The sequence below is a fragment of the Diadema setosum genome, chromosome 22 (assembly GCF_964275005.1).
Source record: "Diadema setosum chromosome 22, eeDiaSeto1, whole genome shotgun sequence".
NCBI lineage: Eukaryota > Metazoa > Echinodermata > Echinoidea > Diadematoida > Diadematidae > Diadema > Diadema setosum.
In genome coordinates, this window is record NC_092706.1 from 16,148,429 (window position 1) to 16,169,196 (window position 20,768).

Below are 20,768 nucleotides of genomic sequence, written 5' to 3' on the forward strand. Positions count from 1 at the left end.
CATATTGAAAACATCTGTTGCAATATAGCTTAATGATACAGTGTAGCTCCATTTCAGGTTCTCTTTATGAAATCATTCCATAAATGATTTTTTTTTTTCCCAAGTAAATGAAGACCTCTTGGTGTAGCTCAGCTCTATTAAAACACTAACCTATGATTGACATGAGTCTCTTTCATTTATCCAGTTATTGTTTTCCTTCTTTTTATTACTATATGATACACCAATCTGTCCATTGTGACTGACTGTCCTTGCTAGAGAAGAGGTATTTGTAGTTGCAAGGAGCAATGTAGATCTGCAATCAGCTGTGATTGATTTATAAATCAACAACATGCACAAGGGCCTGGATGCCTGTTTACATCTTGCCAAAAGATGGCAGCATTGTTGAAAATGCAGCAGTACCAGGCAAGCTGCTGCTTGCACCCAATATGACACATTCAGTGGTAGGTCTGTTGTATGTAAATCAGTATCAAGACTCGGCCTACAATTCCTTGGAGCAACACAAGATTTTTTTTTCTTAGCTTTCGGAACAAAATACTGGTGAAGCAAATTCATTTCAGGAATTTTCCATACTATGATATAAAGTTAATTATCTAAATATGATCCTCAACAAATGCTTCCTTTTTTTCAAGCTGTGATGAATCAGGCAGATTAGACATACCACAAAGAATGGGTAAAATGGTTTTATATAATGTCTTTCTAACTCTGTCCTTTTCCTGCTTTTGAATTTGATAAAATAGCCATAATTCAGACTAAATGGAGCAAAGTGCAGCGGTCCTGAGAAGCCAAAGAAAAACCTTCATTTTGTTTATGCTCGTCTGAGATAATTTTTTTCCTTTCAAAATAAACCTAATTATTTTGGACAAAATGATGATTTGGAAGGAAGGATGAATAAATGGCTCGATATCTCTGTGTACTTCACTGCATGGTTCAAGGATATTTATTAAAAGCTTTCCCTTTGACAAAAAGTCTGCAAAGATATACTCCATGAGCTGCATTAATGACTCGGAAATGACGTTAACATGAAGAAAAATAAATCTCTAGAACTGAACATTAGCTCCAATAGCCTTGAATGGGGGAAAGGGTTATGCTTAAAGGAGAGCAAAGTTGGGTGATTATGGTTCTAATCGCTTAAGTCCACATTAGGCTGAGGACTCAATGAGGCATCTTATTACTGAACCATTCAAGCAGGTTGAAAGAAGACAGACAGACAGGATGGTGAACAGTCAGGGGAAGTAGGTCAATGTACTTTATGAAGCATGAAGACAGTTTATTAATAAAGCTTGCTTAAAGGTAGCCTTCAGTATTTGGAAGGGGATTTCAGAAAAAAGTAAGTCAATAATCATGCATCCTATTGCAGTAAACATGTTAGAAAATGCATGAAATACAATAGCATGATGACTGATTCTATTATTTTTGTGCACAAAGCAATCAGAAAGTTGTGAGGGAATGAGCCTTCACTTTGCCTTCTTTGCTGATACGATCATGACCAATATCATTGTCCCACAAAACTATCATTCCAAAATTCTTTCTTATGGCTCTTTTTTATTTTACTCTACTAACCAAAGTCTACCTGAACATTTAGTGAGGAAGAATGCATACAATACAGTGGAAGGAGGGATGGAGGGGGCAAAACAAGAAGAATGTCATGGGGGAAGCAGGTACTGCCTGTCAACCAAGGGAGGGTCGGTTATCATTGACACCCTCACCCTCCCCCATGATGCCTTCTAGATGAGGGCTGAAACCTTTGACAACAGCGCCTTGTAAATTGGATTGAGAGCCGTGGATGGATGCATGGTCATGGGGACTACAGGAAGAGAGGTTTTGTTTTGAGGTTTGGTGCTAAACTCTCTGTGAGGTCAAAGGATGTACACTGGATTGGGAGCAGGGTTCAGGTTTTTCAGCGAAGTGCTATGACAATTTTTTTCATATCATATATATATGCGAATCTGCAAAGAAAGGATCTATCAAGTGACAAACTCCAGTCATGATGAAGATTCCTCTGTTACCTGGATTTGATTTTTCTGCAGAGTTTCCTTACAAGATTTATAGGCCAAGGGCTCAGCTAGCACATACACATCACACATTCTGTTTTGGTAAACTGTTCAAAACTATACATTTAGATGTATATATTATAGTAACTTCATGCAAGTTTGCCCACGTGACAAAGGTGACATGAAAAAAAAAAATGTTTATATATAATTATATATATAATATTTATATATAATATAATATATTATATATATATATATATATATATATATATATATATATATATATATATATATATATATAATGAAATGAAACGATCAGTGACACTGGAATAAAACATCACACGTAAGAAAAGGTAATGATGCAAAAGTAACATTTTATTGCTGAATGAATATTTTGGCTATTTATAACCATTTGTTTGTTTATTTTGCTGTGTAAAGATACCAGCTTAGACATATAAACTCATGGCCAAAATTTTAATGGTAAGTTTTATGAAAATTCATCTCATTTACTCACATACTGACCTTTCGTCTTCTCTCATACTATTGTTATCACTCAAAATGTCTTCTCTTCTAGGCTCAAGTTTCAACCAAGACAAATACCTTTCCATAGATACATAATATTACAAGCACCTACATATGACTCTGCTGATGTAAATACAAAGATTAATTTCAGTTTAAGAGTGGTACTAATGATCCCAAACAAACAGAATCATAACCAATCCTTGTCAACCATATCAAGTGAAAGCCAGTAAATAGCTCATGACTTACAACTTGCTAAGTTTTAGATACCTACACCGGAAACTGGAGCACTTAGAGAGCTGAGGTCATGGTATCTCTATTGAATGAGATCTACGTATCTGATATGATTCAATACAGGGTTCCATGGTGTTTAATCTGGTGACAAAGTTCAGCATTTTTATTGTAAGGCTCAAATACTACAGAACATAAAATCAACAATTGAATGAATTATCCACTGTCAGTAACAATGAATTTGACTGCAACACGTGGATTCTGGCCTTTGCCTGTGTGTGTCAGACTGTGTACAGTCATTCACACAGCCAGTTGAAAATCACCACATTATGGTAAAGTTGCAAGGCAACTTGCCAAAAGTCAGCCAAATATATTTCTAATACTCATATTTCTTGAACCCCATGTGAAGTTAACTGTGACATTTTGTGCGACAAGAATATTTACCACATAATTGTTTTTCCTTCTAATCATGATCATGTGATCAACTTTCAATCGATGCTTGTTTTCCTTGTCCAAACATAAAGCATGCAGCAAGCCACTCTGGCAATTGTCACATCACTGCTATGCCAACTGCAATTTTCAAGCGTTACAAATTTTATAAGTTATGATAATTCTCAATGAGAAGGACCCTTGTACCAATGTTTCACCTGCTCAGTACCCACCCTGTTATGAAGTATTTAGCACAATAAATCTTTCACCATGATACACAAACAGAGATGCAAGATGTGGCAAACTGCTTTCCCGAGAAAAATGGCAAGTAGCCGCATTTACACCTACTAACAGCGTGATTTTTAAACTCGTGATATTTTGGTTCAATCGTTTACACTTGCGCAAAAGCATGCGAAGTTTGAGTTTCACAAAACATCGCGATTTTTTGGTCGTATAGTGCGCATGTGTAATTTACCTCTCTTCAACATGTTAGATGAGTGGAAGCGCGGGCTATTCGTATTCACTGCAGTGCAGTATATTTTGTTCACAGCTACACAGATGTAGCTAGCTGATTGGAACGTTGAGCCAGGGCTTTTTATCAGTCCAATGCACACATACATTTGTGTTTCACGAGAGTGTACACTTACGGTAAAACTATATAGCTTGCTATATTAGATCACATACGTAGCAGGTGTATAAAACTTCAGCTTAGTATGGGAAAGTTGATGAAAGTAGCATTCAGGAGGATCATGAAATTTCACCGATATGACGAAAGTGGGAAGTAGGACTTGAAGTTAATACTAGTATTTCATCAGGCGACAGCAAGAACTCACCATTGTTTTACCAACACTTGTTACGCGTGACTCCTGTATTCCACAAAGTCAACGTATATAGATATTACCGAGAGCAGTATGGGCACTCCCAAAATCAACGCATTTCTGGGAGAACATTATTTTGTTAAGTCATTATGGGGTGATGATACGTGGTTGGAGAACTTCAGGTTTGTTACTAGTTTTCATATACAAAATAGTTTCATCAGGGAGGTGAGAGACCACGAGCCGAGGATCGGCTGTTTACCTGTACAGCATGTACCCTGTATACACTCTGGCCAGCTGCGGCCGACGTACTCTCTACAAGTTCCAAAGAGGGATTGGGAGCACGCGTAAACGCCCGGTGCAATCCGATACCGAAAGTCACGTGATGAAAAATTGCGATATTTCTGCAGCTTGGGTTTACACTCGCTAAACTTCGCCTCAAACATCGCGATGTTTCAAAAAATCGCACTCCGACTGGCGATATTTCTGGCGATGTTTCGGGGCGTTTGGGTGTAGTTGCTTAGCAACTTGTACCCAAATGTCATGATTTTAGAAAAACCACGATTTTTCCAAGCAAGTGTAAATGGGCCTAGTGTCAAGTCTGAAGTGTTGGTAGCTTGCCCTATTACCTGATAGTTATATACTCAGAGACTCCAACTCTCCCGTTTTCGACGGGAGATCTCCCGCCGAAAGCCCATTTTTGCAAAATCTCCCGTTCTCCCGCTTGAGATTTGATTTCTCCCGCCCTGGCTCTGTGTCTCCCGGTGGAAAGCATTTCTCATTTCTTACTTATTGCTATCGTATGTTTAAAAAATAAGCCTTAGATAGCACCAGAGAACATCTAGAACTCTAGGAACTTCGCGCTTCGCACACATCAACTTGGAGTCTCCCGTTTGCTAGGGGTTTCGGGCGGGAGAATCTCCAGATCAGAAGGTACTTGGGGTTGGAGTCTCTGTATACTGGAGGTCAAAGGTGAGCACTGTACTACTTTCCAAGAGTATGACAAAAGAGAACGCATTGGCTTTCTTTGAAACCAGCAAGTTACAAATTACATTCATCAGTGGCAAGACAGGACCGATTGGATTCAATTACAGACTCTCCTATACCCCACCCCCATTCCCCCATTCCCACCCAGCACACCAATGATGTATCATCCCCAGAATCTAACGAGATATTGAACCAGGAGTCAGTGATCACCAAGGATACTGCATTCATCTCAACTCTCACACCCATGGTTTGAGTTCCCTGGCAGGAGGATAGCACTGCAATAAGCCAACATATAATTCCACAGACATCTGACATCTGACCCCTGCAGCTTTTGTCATTTAAAGAGAAAAAAAAAAACATATAACAATAAGATATTTCTTTCTGCTCTGCATCACTTCAAGTAAACAAGTTTGGGATTGAATTAAGTGCTATTCAATAATACACTATTTTTTTTTTGCAAAGCATAAATTGAAACTGTAATGTGCCAACTGACAAGTTTTGATGACTTTCAAGTATATGCTCACATGACAGAAAATCATTCAAATATGGAATGACACCTGATGTAACATATCTACTTCCTTCCTCCCTTATTGTTGATGAAATGAAGAGAATAAACACAAATCTTGTAATCTGTCTCAATCAGATACTTGAGCTCTCTCCTGGGGCGAGATCATGTATCATCCAAAGTCTCTATAAAAACACCTTTTATAGCTATGATGATCTGTTTCACTGCATCCTAACCCTTGAAATCTCACAGAGTTAATGCATGGCACAGTGGCTTAATACAAGTAAGGGGTTAATCTGAGCCTCCTCTTGTTTTCAATATATCATTTTCCATCTGATCACTCAAAGGTGATATAAACATATTTCAAGAAACCTGACCCAACCACTTTTCACGCTCCTTCTGCCTGCTCAATAAATCATGATTTGTGAGTACAGCAAATGGGTCACAGCTTTATTGTCTTTTCAAAGAAAAGCATTAACAAAGTCACTTGTAGTGATATTTGCTTCTGAAACTGGCTGGATTTGTTCTACATGATTACATAGATCTGACTTGCCCCACAACATCCTCTGAAAGTGTAGGTATTTGGTGGTTTATGATGGAGTAAAGAAGACTTCTTTTTTTTTTTTGGAAGCCCAGATCTAAAGGTCAGAGGCATAAACCTGGGTGCAAGTCATGCATGTTTACTATTATTTTTTTGAGGTTTTAGATTCCTCTTCTGCCCATGAGGCACATGAACTTGGATATATCATATCAAAACTTCTTAATTGCACTCGGTAGAAGTGTTGATACTTTTGCAACGGACTGTGCTTAACTAGTATGCAAAGTTCAGCATAATCTGATAATTCCTTGTAAGCGGTTGCTTTAAAGTCTGTTTTCTTCTGGACACAATAAAGAGAGAGTCAATGAGCTTTAGTGATGTTAGTACAGGTTTAAACGTTTGATTCCTTGGATTGTTCAGATAGTGGCATCTAATGCTGATGACAAACTAACTGTTAATCTTGCCTTTCAAAATTTATAACTCAACTGCCTATATTCTTATATCTGGTGACTTTCTGTTGGTTTTGCTTGTACACAAATGATCATTTTTTTTATTTGTTGGATTTTTTCTTAACACAAAGGAATAAACATAGAAATGAGTGCAAAAAATGTTAACTATTATCTGATAGCTCATGTACAAGCAACTTTTTGCTAAAAAAAAAAAAACTTGTCTAGGCTGAAAGCTAGTTTCTTCCCTGTCCACAATCACCCTTGCACAGAACTATGTCCTCATTAATGTAAATCAAAGAGAAAACTGAATATCGTCTTTTTTATCTGGTGTTTTCCAAAAATATGAAGATTTTACAGAAAACAGTGGAGTAATGATGTTTTTTAAGTGTTTTAGTTCTAATAGGATGAGTACCAGTATTCTCTGGCTTTGAAATATTGAAGTAATGCAACTCTCATTAATCCCTTCAATACACATAGATTATATAGCCATGTCTGAAGTCACCTGGACAAGACTTTGTGATGAAATGTGTTCATATGATGTAGATAACTTTATAAGATCATTATGTCTTATTTCAAAATGCTTCAAGAGCACAAACATACTAAATGCATCCAAGATAGGAAAGAACAAATCATATTACATAATTATGTAAAATGCAGGTGTGACAAATCAACAACAGAAAATGCAACACATGAACCAATATCTTGTATATTTTTATGTCTGCACATTTCACTCACTGGTGTAGATTTGCTCGCCCACTGAAACTTCAATCATAAGTTATTACCATCTTCTTTAAGTCCAGTTTCCACTTTTTTCTATTTTCATTCAACAGTTTCTCCCTTTTTCCATTTTCATCCAACTGCTGCTTTTCATTTCAGCAGGAAATCACATGTTTGGCTTAATCCAACAAACAAAGAAATTGATCCCCATGTTTATCAGTGTTATCATGTTTACCAGTGAGAAATGGAAACTGCTGAAATTTGCCAATTTGGGAAACACAGTTGGTGTTTTCTCTATCACAGGAAGCCTACTGGAGAATGGAATTTAGGTCACACCATCCAACAGAGATTTGTAGAATGCCAGCCAAAGAATCTACACCACCATACAAAAACATCTCAGTGTGTCAAACCACAGCTTTAAGTTTGAAATCAGTAAATTAAAAAAAAAGAGAGAGAGATGTATCCAACATTTGTGCATGCTTAGAAAATCAAGTGCACTTTTCACAGCTGAGAAGTAGTATACAAGATGTGTACTTCACTCTTTAAATTGCAAAAGTAGTATTAATGACATCAATCTGATTTCCAGGTCTTTTACAACAAAACATCGATAATAAACTTAATATGACCATGAACCATCAAGCAATACAAACACACAAACACACACACACACAAACATGAGACTGAAATATTTTCAGCACACTGTGTCAACAATAATGCATTTCTGGTTAAATCAGCTGAGAAACATGATCTGAATCAACAGAATCCCCTCAGTGTTTCTCCACTAACTTGTTCTCATTTGTTGGCTATATTCCCTGGTCTCCCCATTCTAGAGAGTCATGTACTCATTTTAAGCTGCAGAGAGGGAGAGATGGCACAGATAATGAAATAACGTGGAACTTTAAAGTCAGTAGCAATTATCTTCCAGTGTGTGTCTGTTCAGCCCATGTCCCATTCACTGAAAAGGCTTGCACAATATCCTGAATAATGAATACACTTCTTCAACCTGGGGTTATTGCTCAAACACACATCTCTCAGACAACAATCCAAGATGGACACATAATTGTCTTGCTGTATTCACGCCAGGCAATCCACTTGGGCTTTGATTTGTTTGGTTTTGTTTGTTTGTTTGTTTGTTTTTTGTTTTTTGTTTTGAAGAAAGAGGGAAGACAAGACTAAAGTAGACCAATGGGAAATTTCCATGTAGATATCAGCCGGTCAGCCAGGTATGAAATGGAAAGTTTACCTGCGCTAAGTCTTTGCCTTGTCCCACTGTCTGTCTTCTGTATAATTCCAATGTAGTGATAAACTAACTATTATGCTTGAAGCTCTATCTCAGTTATTCCTTATCGCACATATTCCCTGCAACTCTGATCCTCACATATTGCATCTAGGCCAGATTTTCTTCTCCTCTCAGATTATTCTTCTTTTCGTTTTCTGTTCCTTTTTCTTTTGTCATCAAGAAGATGTGTTGAAACATATGGTACCACACACACAAACTTAATCAAAGCAAAACATACTGACGGGGTGTAAACCTTTTAGTTGAATCCCCATATTCTTTCTTCCCATCTGTTTTCTAACATCTCTTGCCCTATATACCTACTTATCTACCAATCTGAATATTTCAATCTCCTTGACAATCTATCTACCTCTCTTCTCCTTTTATCAATTTCTCAAAGTTCCAATCTATCTTTCCTCTTTCCCTCTCCCTCTCTCTTTTCCTCTTTCTCCCTACATTATACTCCTTCCCCTTCCCTTCTTCTCCTCTCCTTTAAGCCATATTTATCAATTTCTTCTTTTTCTTCATTCTTTCTCTCCTTCTAATAGGGCAAAGGAGTGTCAGGATCAGAGCTATTTGCACAGCAGGTTGACTGAAACATCCTCCAACTCTTGGGAGATAAATCAGGCCTGGGAGAGATCTGTGGCCACCTTACACAGTAAAACTGTCAATGCTAGAATTTAATGAGGCCTTATAGTGATTTATGTTTCAAAAATGGAAACTGTTCACACTGCATAAAGATTCCATTTCTTTACAAATAATCTAATCTTTTAAAGTTTTGTAGTTTTACTGTTTCTTTGTATATAATCATACACATAGCAGACATGATCAATATTCAGAGTATAAAAGGGAATGACAATAACTTAAATCCCCTTTTTATGCAGTTTGAATTTTACACAAATTTCAATCCAATAAAAGATAGTATTCACAACAATAAAAAAAAATACAGTTCATACTGCATACAGATTCAATTTCACTAAAAATATTAGAAGCTTTTGAAGTTTTGTAGGTTTACTATTTCTGTGTATATTTTAAGTTTCAACTATTCACATATTGTAGCAGACAAATCAAATCTTTACTTTAAAGACTACAGTTTTTAGTAACAAAAAAAAAAAAATAGCCCGCTGAATTAATTACCAAAACAGAGAAAAGTGTAAGAGATAGTTTGTATGTTACCCATATAACCACTGACAATGTCAATGTTACAAGCAGGGGCTGCTGAACGTTTTTCAGTGTGTGTGTGTGTGGGGGGGGGAGGGGTCAAGGTCAGGAATCCCCCCTCCTCCCCCCCCCCCCCCCATTTCTCAGCCATTTCAAAACCGATTTTCATCAAATAAACTTTTGATACCCCTTAGAATTGCATGCTCTTTGACATCTCATAGAGTGGTTCTGAATATCTCTCAAAATGTTAAAAGCTAAATCCTCACCTCAACCAGAACTGTACACACCCTTTAAGTCAATAGTATTTATCCTCTGTAACTGAATAAATACTTTTAAAAACTCCACAAATTGTAGGTGAGTTATTATGTAAGTAAACATCACTGTGATGCTGGTGACTTGGCAACATATTTTGAAACATATGTTAACACAGAATGTTGAACTGGCTTACTTTAGATATTTTAATCCATTTTTCTCAGAGGTGGTATAGTCATTATTAATTATCAGTCCTGCTCATAAAGATTCATAAATTCAATGGGAAATTATAACTCAAAGTTCTGTATGTGACTTTATTTTTTGGCTAATACTAACTTTGATTCTGCTGGAATAAAATCCAAAGAAATACTTGAATCATCTCATTCATTTATCTTTGACTGTTCATAGCAAAAGTTATTACACAGATTTTTCTCTTAACCTGCTGCAGCTCAACTCTGCTTCTCTCCATGAATACCCAGCAAACGGAGGGCATATTTTCCTTAAAGGAAGGAATCATCTTTCACTGACCCTCCAGATTTCCATAAAATCTAATTTGTTAATGATATTTGTCATCACAGCAGAAATTTACATTAATCTGACTTCCCTTTCCCTTACAAGAGGCAAAAGTGTATAGCACAAGATATATAGTAGTTTATAAGTTTTTCCATGCATGCCTGCCTCAAGAGGAAAGCCTCTTAATTTCTGATGGAAATGTCAGATTGTGTCTTCCGGGACAGAAATGTTGTGACAATTCTAATTGATGAATCATTAATGTTAATTACAGTCATCTGTATGAATTCCTCAGACTGCTGCCTGCAAATTCGTAGTAGCTTGGCTGAATGTCAATAAAATTGTTTCCTTGAGGTAGATCAAATTATCACCTCTCTCCATTATTCCTGACATTGGATCTCAACAAGACATACTGCCTTTTTAGAAATATTGTTTTCAAACATTTGTCCTTGATGCTTCCATGAGATACTTAAACTTTTATCGTGGGCATACTTTCCACTGATTGATGATAAAATTCATAATTTCTTATATAGACTAGAATTACACATCAGTCCCCTCTTCTTAAAACAAGCAGTAAAATGAGCTATTCCATCCACCTGCACACACTAAAAGCATTTCATTATTAGAATCAAATACGAAAGCATTACTGTATACGCCATATATTTCGCGAGTCTAAATTTTTCGCGAATCTGGAATTCCTGACGATTTCGTGAGTGGTTAGATGCGCGATTGTGGAGTCCTGCGCTGAACGGAGAAATGTAGATGTGTACAGAGTCAATATTTTTGCGTGTTTTTAATTTCGCGAATAGCATCCAACTCGCAAAATTCATGAAAATAAAAACCTCGCGAAATATTCGGTGTATACAGTAGTTTATGCTATGTTATGTAAGCATCAGGCAAGCAATCTAGTTGATTCGTATAAACTTTGTTATAAAGTACATGTATGTATTCATAAAAGTAATTGAAAAGAAGGATTAATGATATTTACAAAGATATTTTAAACAAATTAATAAGGACTATATCTTACTAACACAGAACTATGTATAATTCCTGTCTGATAACACCATAATCACTTCCAGTATGAATGCATGGAGGCTAAAAAAAAAAAAAAAAAAATGATCAATCAAGGCTAGTAAATGAGGACAACATGAAGATACAACATGAATTTGTGGTCAAGAAGTCTGAGCCAGTCTTGACCCTACATTCCATCAGTCATATGGAACAAACAAAAAAAAAGGAAGAAAGAAGAAGAAGAAGACAAAATTCTTATAAAAATACCATAAACAAGCCATGTACTCTACTGTTCATTTCTTGTGAGCTTATCATGGCCAGCTTGCATGCTGAGCTTTTGAACTTCACTCTGTACCTCACTGCACACACACGTCTCCACCAATTCCCATCAACATTATGATCAATTATGGCTCTGACCAAGGCGGGTGCACATTCCTGCTTAATTCATCGCTCAGCATGTTGTGTTTATCCCCAGTATGTTTATAGCTAACCTAAAGGGGGCCATTTATCATCCCCTTTCATGAACCTGATGGTGCATTATGCAAAGCACCTTGGGGAGGCTTGTAGAAAAATACAGTATAAACTTCTTTGCCAAGGGCAAAGAAGTCTGTCTTTTGACACTTGCTGCAACCTCATTTCAAGCAAAATAATTGATCTTTATAAACTTTTGTATCACAATGATGGTTACAAGATGCAGTTGATTACACCCACAGTGAACTTGATTCAAGTTGTCATGACATGGAAGGCAAAGGAGTAACAAAATCCATTTCCATTTAAGAGACTCTCTATAACATTACAAAAGGAATCACAGGAGATTCAATGAATATTTCCATTATGCACCGAAAACCACAAACCAGACTAGTGTAGGATATATACAGCCTACTGTACTTTAAAGGGATACACTACTACTTTGTGTTCAAGTTTACTGTTCCCAGCCAAACAAACAGAATGTCAGTCACGGTTTCATAAAATTAGGCAAGCAATGACATAAGTCCATCATCTTTGATTTGACATGTTTTGGTGAACAAGATGTTATCTTTCAAAAATCACAAAATCAGCAATTAGACAATGCAATGTCATTGCCTCAATACTCTGCCATTAGTTTGTCCATAAAATACACATATCCAAATCCATTCTTTCTTTTAATAATAATAATAATAATATGAAATATTTATTTAGCGCTTAATACAACACGTTTCGAAGCGCTTTACAATGCTTAACAACCACACAAACAACCAAACAAACAAACATACAAATCAGCTGAGAATAACAAATATACAAATGCATACAGGGCCTACATAATCATTAATTCTGCTCTATGTATAATTCCTGTCTGATAACACTATAATCACTTCCAGTAAGAATGCATGGAGGCTAAAAAAAAAAAAAAAATGATCAATCAAGGCCAGTAAATGAGGACAACATGACAATACAACATAAATTTGTGGTCTTTTAAGAAATATTACCCTCTTCCCCTCTATAAAGTCATAACTGATAAATCATTCCAACTGCAAAACAAATTGTTCAATGCAAAGGATACAATATTTCTTACTCTTTAATTTATGTAAAAATTAACAAGACCTTAGAGAAGATGCTTCTAGAAGTAGGAGACTAGGCATGCAGTAGGAGAGATACTAAGATCATGGTATCATTAACCACATCTGATTAGGATATTGTGAGTGATTTCACTGTTCCTGTAAAACATAGTACACTCTCTTTCTAAAAGTGTGATTTCAATAAAACTTGAGTTACGTGTAAATTTACTTGGCAGGTGAGCAACAAACTTTGAAGGAACATGTCCCCTAGAAGAATGTCTTTAATAGAGGATGTAATTCATGAGTATATGTATGAATGTGACAAACATGTCAAAAAGATAATTGGTCATATCTTGAATCTTGACGTTTAGACTCTTTTATCTCATAGAAACTGGGAGGTGTCATTTATACATAAACAGTTTTCAAGGTATGTATTTGTTTCTCTTTCACACTTGGGAGCAATCCATACTGACACAATTACATGTCATGTGAGATACCAAATGTTATTCTTAACATACACCAAATTTGGCACAAATTTATGAGGGCTCTTATCCTTTCAGGCTACATAATTTGGCAAAAGCGATTACCACATTGTAGCTCTACATACAACAAATTCTATGAAAGCTTTTCCTATGCACAATGGCACTACTGTGAATGCTATTGTGCTGCCACAGTTTGCATAGCTCAATAGTTTTCTCTTATGGCCAATTCTGATAAGAAACAATGACTGGACATTTCTTTTTCTTACAGTAATATAGGCTTTTATTTCACTTTGACAAGAGAAATTACACATGCTCATATCAGCAGCTCTGTGTTTGCACATATCAATATAAACAACATGCAACTTTGCTATAAAATACAAAGCTCTCTCCAATTGAAATAATTGAGAGAATTATTACTTCATGCCGTTCTAGCAACTAGATCTACAATTTTCCAACCAGGTATAATGTCTGTAGTTCTTTCAACAAATGCCTGTGACATGGAAGCAACCAAGTGTGATCAATATCTTTAGCTCTTTCTTGATATAAATATGCACTTTATACCTACTCTTATCATTCACAATCACACACACACACACAATCTTCATTGCAACTGATAGACAAATTGCCCTACATCGACGTAAATAAGCTCTGAATTGATCAGTGTTTTAGTAGTAGCCATGATAAAAGCCATGGTAGAAAATCACGACCTATTTACGTCAATGTAGGGCAATTTGTCAATCAGTTGCAATTAGAACATCTCGACACAAGAATTTCATGAATTTGAACATACAATCTTTTACAAAAAATAAGCAGTCTTTTTGTGGTTAACACTCTAGGTAATCTATATATAGTGCTATACAGTATCACAGACCAATTATATGTTTTCCTATATTATGATAGCTATCATTGTTGTTTTCATTATTATCATCATTATCATTCTTATTTCATTTGGCATTGTAACACAAAAAACAAAGAAAAAAGATGTATACACAATAACACTGAAAGTCTCTGATACTATTCAAAAACAGAGTATGACACATAGAATTTGAGTGAAAGTTTCATTCTAAACAAATAGACCTTTTATTCTAAACAAATAGAAACTTATGTATTTTCCTATAACAGTCATATTGGTCATAAACATCAACTGCAATCATGATAGTATGGTGATGTCAACATTAAACAAGGCTCCCATTGACATACACACACACTTTTCCCTCTTTGAAATACAGTATGACAAAATAAATGTATCCTTGGTATCAAATTACTGTAAAGTTGTAATGACTTAGCAATGGATACTCATTTAATTTGCAAATATACCATTGTGATCGATATCGATATCAATTCATCTTTTCAGTTTCTTATCTTTTACCTAATGTCTGATTTTAAATGACCTATGTGCACTCCACCTTATCCCAACTATATGTCAACACGAACTTTGAGTAACATTTGACTTTAAAGGCACATTCTACTCCTAAACCATGCAATCTCACCTCTTCTTGAAAAAAAAAAAAGATGTCTTGGACAGGTTTTGATCTCATTTCCATTACTTCTGACTGTTGAAGATAAACCTAAGTTCATTTGTAACAATCATCTAAAAAATCCATGTATTTCAATACAATGTATGCCACTTATGGCTGATCATTAGATACTAATTGTGACCGTGCACCTCAAAACGAACATAAAGTCGCACACACTGACTTTGCGTGAGGACTGAAAATAAGTGAAGTGGGTCAACCTAGCCGAACTTGACTTTTTCATATTTTCTGAAAGAGCGGGTCTTCTTTTACATTATGCTAAAATTTGGTATCATAAAACGGGCAGGAAAGTGTGTTTTTTTTAGCAGTTTATCTCGAACATTTTTGTAGAATAGTGTGATTAGGTGTGTCTTTAGAATCCTTTTTTCATTTCTGAAAAACCTTGTCCACACTTTTCACTTTCAACGCTAATAACTTTTAAAAGGATAGTGCTACTGCTTTGAAAGTTGGCATTAATTATGGACAGAATGTGTTAATGAGGCATGCTTAATTTCAGTTTAATCTGATAATCTCTTCATTGTTGTTACTCTGGTGGTTTACTTCCTGTTTTTTGTCCCATTCATGGCACAGCCAGCACGGTTTGGTAAAGATTAAGTGCTTGAATAGACACTGTACTTCAAAGCCTCTTTTCTCAGTTTACACTTTTCCTGAGTTTGTGCTTTCTTTCTAATATTTAGATAGGTTAGGAGAGTCCATTTGATTTGAGTTATACATCATTTTAAAGCTTAAAGTCTGCTCTTTCAGAATGTGGTCTTAACTAAAAATTCATGTCTGGCGACTTTTTGTTTGTTTTGAGCTGCAGGGTCACAATCAGTCATATTTGAATTGCACCTTGTGATTTTACATATCTGTGCTCATCCAAAATTAGCACTTCTCTTCATTTGTAAAAGAAAATCAAATAAACAAAGAATAATACTTTTTACTTTGCATGGCAAAATTCTCTGGTTTGGAAATGAATAGAACATTTTTAAAGGTCAAGTCCACCTTCATATACATGCAGATTGAGTGAATGCAGCAATATTAGTAGAACACATCAGTGAAAGTATCCGTTCAACAGTTATGAATTTTTAAGGTATCTGCACAGTCACTGCTGGATGAGAAGACTACTACAGTGTATGATGCCACATGCGTACAACAATATCTATAGGGAAAATATAAAGAGAATTTCACAAAATTTAACTTTTTGAAAAAAAGCTTATTTCTTTGACTTGTCACTGATGTATGTTAAGGGTAATATTATTTCCCCTTGCCTTCTGAAGGAGGGAAGTCAAGTGTTCTTTTATTATGCAAGAAAAGTGAAAATATCTTGAATTTTCTTTGTATTTTCTTTATATCGTTGTACACATGTGACATCACAAGCTGTAGTAGTTTTCTCATCCAGCAGTAACTAAGTAGTAACTTCAAAAATTCATAACTTTTAAATGGATTGTCCAATTTTCCTCAAACACTTGCTGATGTGTTCTATTAATATTGCTGCATTCACTCAATCCACATGTCTATGAAGGTGAACTTGTCCTGTAAGGACTCTCAACCTCAAATATTTTAATACAGCTGAAAGATCCATGCATTTGTAACAGGAGTAAACAATGCATCTAGGAGGTGATGGTATCTATTAGTTTATTGCTTTCCCCCAAGAGATAATTCCATACTTAGTAGATGTTATCATCATGATGTTCTAAATGACACAATGGCATTACATTAAGATTCATTTTCTCCAATTTTTGTTTTATTTTGATTTCATTCATTGCTTTACATGCACTTGATGTCTGATATTCATTCCAATTACTCACACTTCCAACCATTCCAAGCACACACACACACAGAAGTCTAACTCTAAATCAATAAATAGCTGCAGAACAGCCTTGGAAAAAACTTGTTTGGAGATGTCATACTCTGTGAGGTCTCACACCTGTGAATATTTTCTAACAAAAGATGTTTGTCTGTTTACTTCCAGGGGGGTCAAAGAATTATCTTGATTTAAATGGATTCAAATGAATTAATTCTTCTAAATAGATTAATTCTTCTAACAGTCCTAAAATTTCCAGGTTTGTGTGTTTGTTGTTGTTGTTGTTGTTGTTATTGTTGTTGTTATGATCAAAACTCAACTAAGGTATTTTTAAAGCCAAAGTACATGCTTGTTCCTAATGCCCCTAAGTCCAAACTTAAACTCATGCTTAGTGAAATAAAAATGTTGACATTTTGCTACCCAAACAAGGATCATCCATCTAGATTGAAGAGTCTTTCAGGACTGTGGGGCAGAGTTTTAGAGCAAAATCCCTCATCAGCTAATACAAATAGTGGCTATTATTAACATTTCTTTTCTTTTCGATGATCTAACTTTTCAATTTCAGTGCCTGTAGCTCAGGTCTGTGTGTGGATTGGCATAGAATTATGTATCCAAAGGAATTATCCTCTTTTTACTTTTTAGTTGATGATTATTACTGGTGGTGGTGTGCAGTATTCTCATTCAGTGTAAATGTTTATACCACAAACTTCTTGTTAGTTTGTTTTGAACAGCGCATGTGAATAGTCTTAATTAACGTCTTCTACCAATTCATAAACAACTTGCTTGAGTGCTACCAAAACATCCAGCTAAATCAACTGGATCATGTTTTACCTCTTAAGGCCATCTCAGCACTTGAAGCACATTTATCTACCTTGTTTCCCTGCATCACAGGCTGGACTTTTTGTTCACTTCATGGTCAGTGACCATTCAAGCCACTAGCCATGATAACTGCACAGCATGAGTCTATTCAAACCTGTCCCAATAGACTGGTCTGCTTCTCTTGAGAGCCAGCATGCCTAATCCAGTGCCAAGAAAATGTTTACGGTTACATCAAACAAAAAATACCAGGGTATACAACTACAAAGAGCAAACAACTTATTCCATTTCAATTCTAACAGATCTCAGAGTACAAAGCTGGGGTGGAAAGTTGGGCTGGATAAACCGAGGTCACCACAGAAGGGATAAAAAATGTGATGGAAAAACACACTACCAGCTTATTTGGACTGCTGAAGCGTGTCTGATCACTTCTTTTCACATCTACAAATGTGTGGAGGAGTTTGTGTTTGTAACTGTTCTTAAGTTAAAAGGGTGCTTTCTGTATTCAAGATGATACAGAAAAGAATGTGGGCTCCTTTGTTGTGCCAATGATAAAACCTCAAATCCCAGGCATACGTAGTGTACTGTTACCTCATGACAATAGTAACAGCAAAATATATATTGTGGACAAAGGACCTACTTGGTTGGAATTCTGCTTATTGGTGTGACTACAGGTGTAGCTTGTAAGTATGCAAATACACTCGCTGTACATATGACCATAAATTGTGAAAGCAATGGGGGAAAGAAATTTGAGAGACTTTTAAAGATTGATGGCCATTTGCTGTTAAGTATGCAACTCTTTCTTTCTGCTACAACAACCTCTTAAACAAAATTTCCTCGTCTAGACAAACACTCAGATACGCACATTGTCCCATAACCATAACACCTCACTGCGCTGGACCTTCACAATGCTCAGCTCACGGAGTCTTGGGGAGGTCCCCTCCTCTCAAGACTACTCAAAACGGGCCAACAGGTCCAGACCGTGATGTTGCGCAATACTATCGAAACGGCCACACAAGCGAATTTACCCTTCACAAGCACTATAACAATCTTCACACAACATATTTATTTTCTGGATCACACTCCCTAATCACACAAAACATACATTTCATTACGGAATATTTATGTTTGGAAAGTCTCTTACCCCCTCAACATCGTCGTCGGAATCGTAATCCTCCAAGGATGCAAGGCCAAAGCTGCCGAGTTGATCGCCCCATCTCTCATTCCACTTTCTGGTCAGGTTGTACAGCCGATGCTCCTTTCGATCCGACCAACTCATATTTTCAGTGATTCCGAAACATTAAATCCTCGTAAAGTTTCCTCCGATACGCGACACGATCACACTCACCGTGATATCAAAACTCAATACATAGCCGATATCAGCGTGCTGTGGGACAGCATCACTCAGATACAGGTAGTTGATCCCTTGTGCCCCTTGACTACCCGGGGAGTACGAAGTGGTGCTGCCCCGGCGATGTGAGCTCAGACCATTCTTCAGCACGATTCGCAATCACCTGCTGTTTTCATTCATAACCATCTTCGAGAAGGAAAATAATGTTGAGCGCCATCTACGGTGGTTGACAGTATTACTTTTCCCCTCGATACTTCATTATTATCATGATGAAATTAGAGAAGATTAATTGAAACAGAATTTATATACGCCTACGCGGTCATGTGACTTCTTCTTCCTAATAAAGACGTAAATTATCAAAGTTGATAACTGTACATATGAAATGTCTGGCAGGAATAGCTGTGGTCAGTGATCAAGGATGCATGCAATTCCTTAATTCTATTTACATACCAGTGGCGGATCCAGGGAGGACCGCAACGGGCGCACGCCCCCCTTTATTTTTTGTTGAAACAAAAGAAATAAAAAGAAAAAATGGGGGAAGGGGTGCTTGCGCCCCCCCCCTTTAATTTTGTACATGCGCCCCCTCTTTACGGAATTCCTGGATCTGCCCCTGCATACTGCACAGAGATTCATGCGTCAGCCCTAAATACAAAAATGATAAAACCTCTTGCATTACTATAGCAATAATAAGTTCTATCAAAGCTTTCAAATGGACAGAGCGACTTTAGACAATAATCAACATACATTATTTACACATGTGGGATCTATGAACGTATATGACAGTCATTTGTTTGAAAAATGAGTATATTATAGAGAGATGTCCACTCTTTACAGAAGTTCAAGTTCAAGTTTATTTTCACTCCATCATACTTATAATAAATAGCACATAGGCCTACTCACGTCAAATGTAACTAAAAGAAACAAGGTGTCAACGTCACTAATCAAAATAATAGCAGGATACAATACACTTTTGATGAGAATCTAAAAAAGTGAAACATTTGAGTGACATAGTAATATCAAATGTATAACGAATGAAACTAAATAACATTAAGAGCTGAATAGCCTCTTGCACTGAATGACAACAAGACACATCGGTTGAAATTGTCTCAAAAGAAAGAAGAAAACAAAACAAATCATTGCTTGTCTGATCTCTTCCTTGTGTATACTTAATCTTCCAGACAGACTGACTTATGTTTTTCTGTTAATTCTGTAATTCTGATTTAAAAAAAAAAAAAAAAAAAAAACAGGCGGCAAATTATTGTACACACGCACACGTGCAAGCGCATAAAGTCGTTCATGCAAAGAAATAAATTTATTATACAGATTCATGCAAAGCACCTAAATGTTAGATATCAAGCACGTTTCTTGAAGTCTTTTCCATTAAAAACAACATAAAGGGTGCCGTAGGTTTTTCAATGAATGAAATATCTGTGATAAAATAGATAACATTCAACTGGTAACAATCTCGTATTCTGATATCAAATCATTTTATACCACAAAGATTTTGATGGGAAGAATAGGTGGATGCAGTTATAAATTAAAAAAAAAAAATCGATCAGAAGGATGTACAAACGATAACTCAGAAATAAGGTGCCGGAGTCAATGTTCTGTTAATAGAAATGTTTTGCGCGTCAAACATATTTTACGGGAGCACAAGCGGATATGCTGGAGATAGTGGCAGTGCGCAGGCTATTGTTGGTTCTTTAAAAAAGATATCTTCACCCACTTTCTCCTATGAATTCTTTAGACATATCGACTTTCATAAACTTCGATAATCTCTGGTTACAAGAACAAATTAGGAATTGGATGATATTTTCAAGAAATTTAAACTTCACTTGAACACAAATCTATTTAAGTAATTGTCCACTCCGT

General features: G+C 36.2%; 1 protein-coding gene across 1 annotated transcript in view; it reads right to left on the reverse strand.

The window, feature by feature from the left end:
• LOC140245490 (tensin-1-like) overlaps positions 1–19,020 on the reverse strand; it is a 305,353-nt gene extending 286,333 nt beyond the window's left edge. The window contains exon 1 of the mRNA XM_072325060.1: positions 18,690–19,020. Coding sequence (XP_072181161.1) covers positions 18,690–18,824 — 135 coding nt within the window. The 5' untranslated portion in view covers positions 18,825–19,020. The remainder of the gene's footprint in view (positions 1–18,689) is intronic.
• Positions 19,021–20,768: the final 1,748 nt, after the last annotated feature.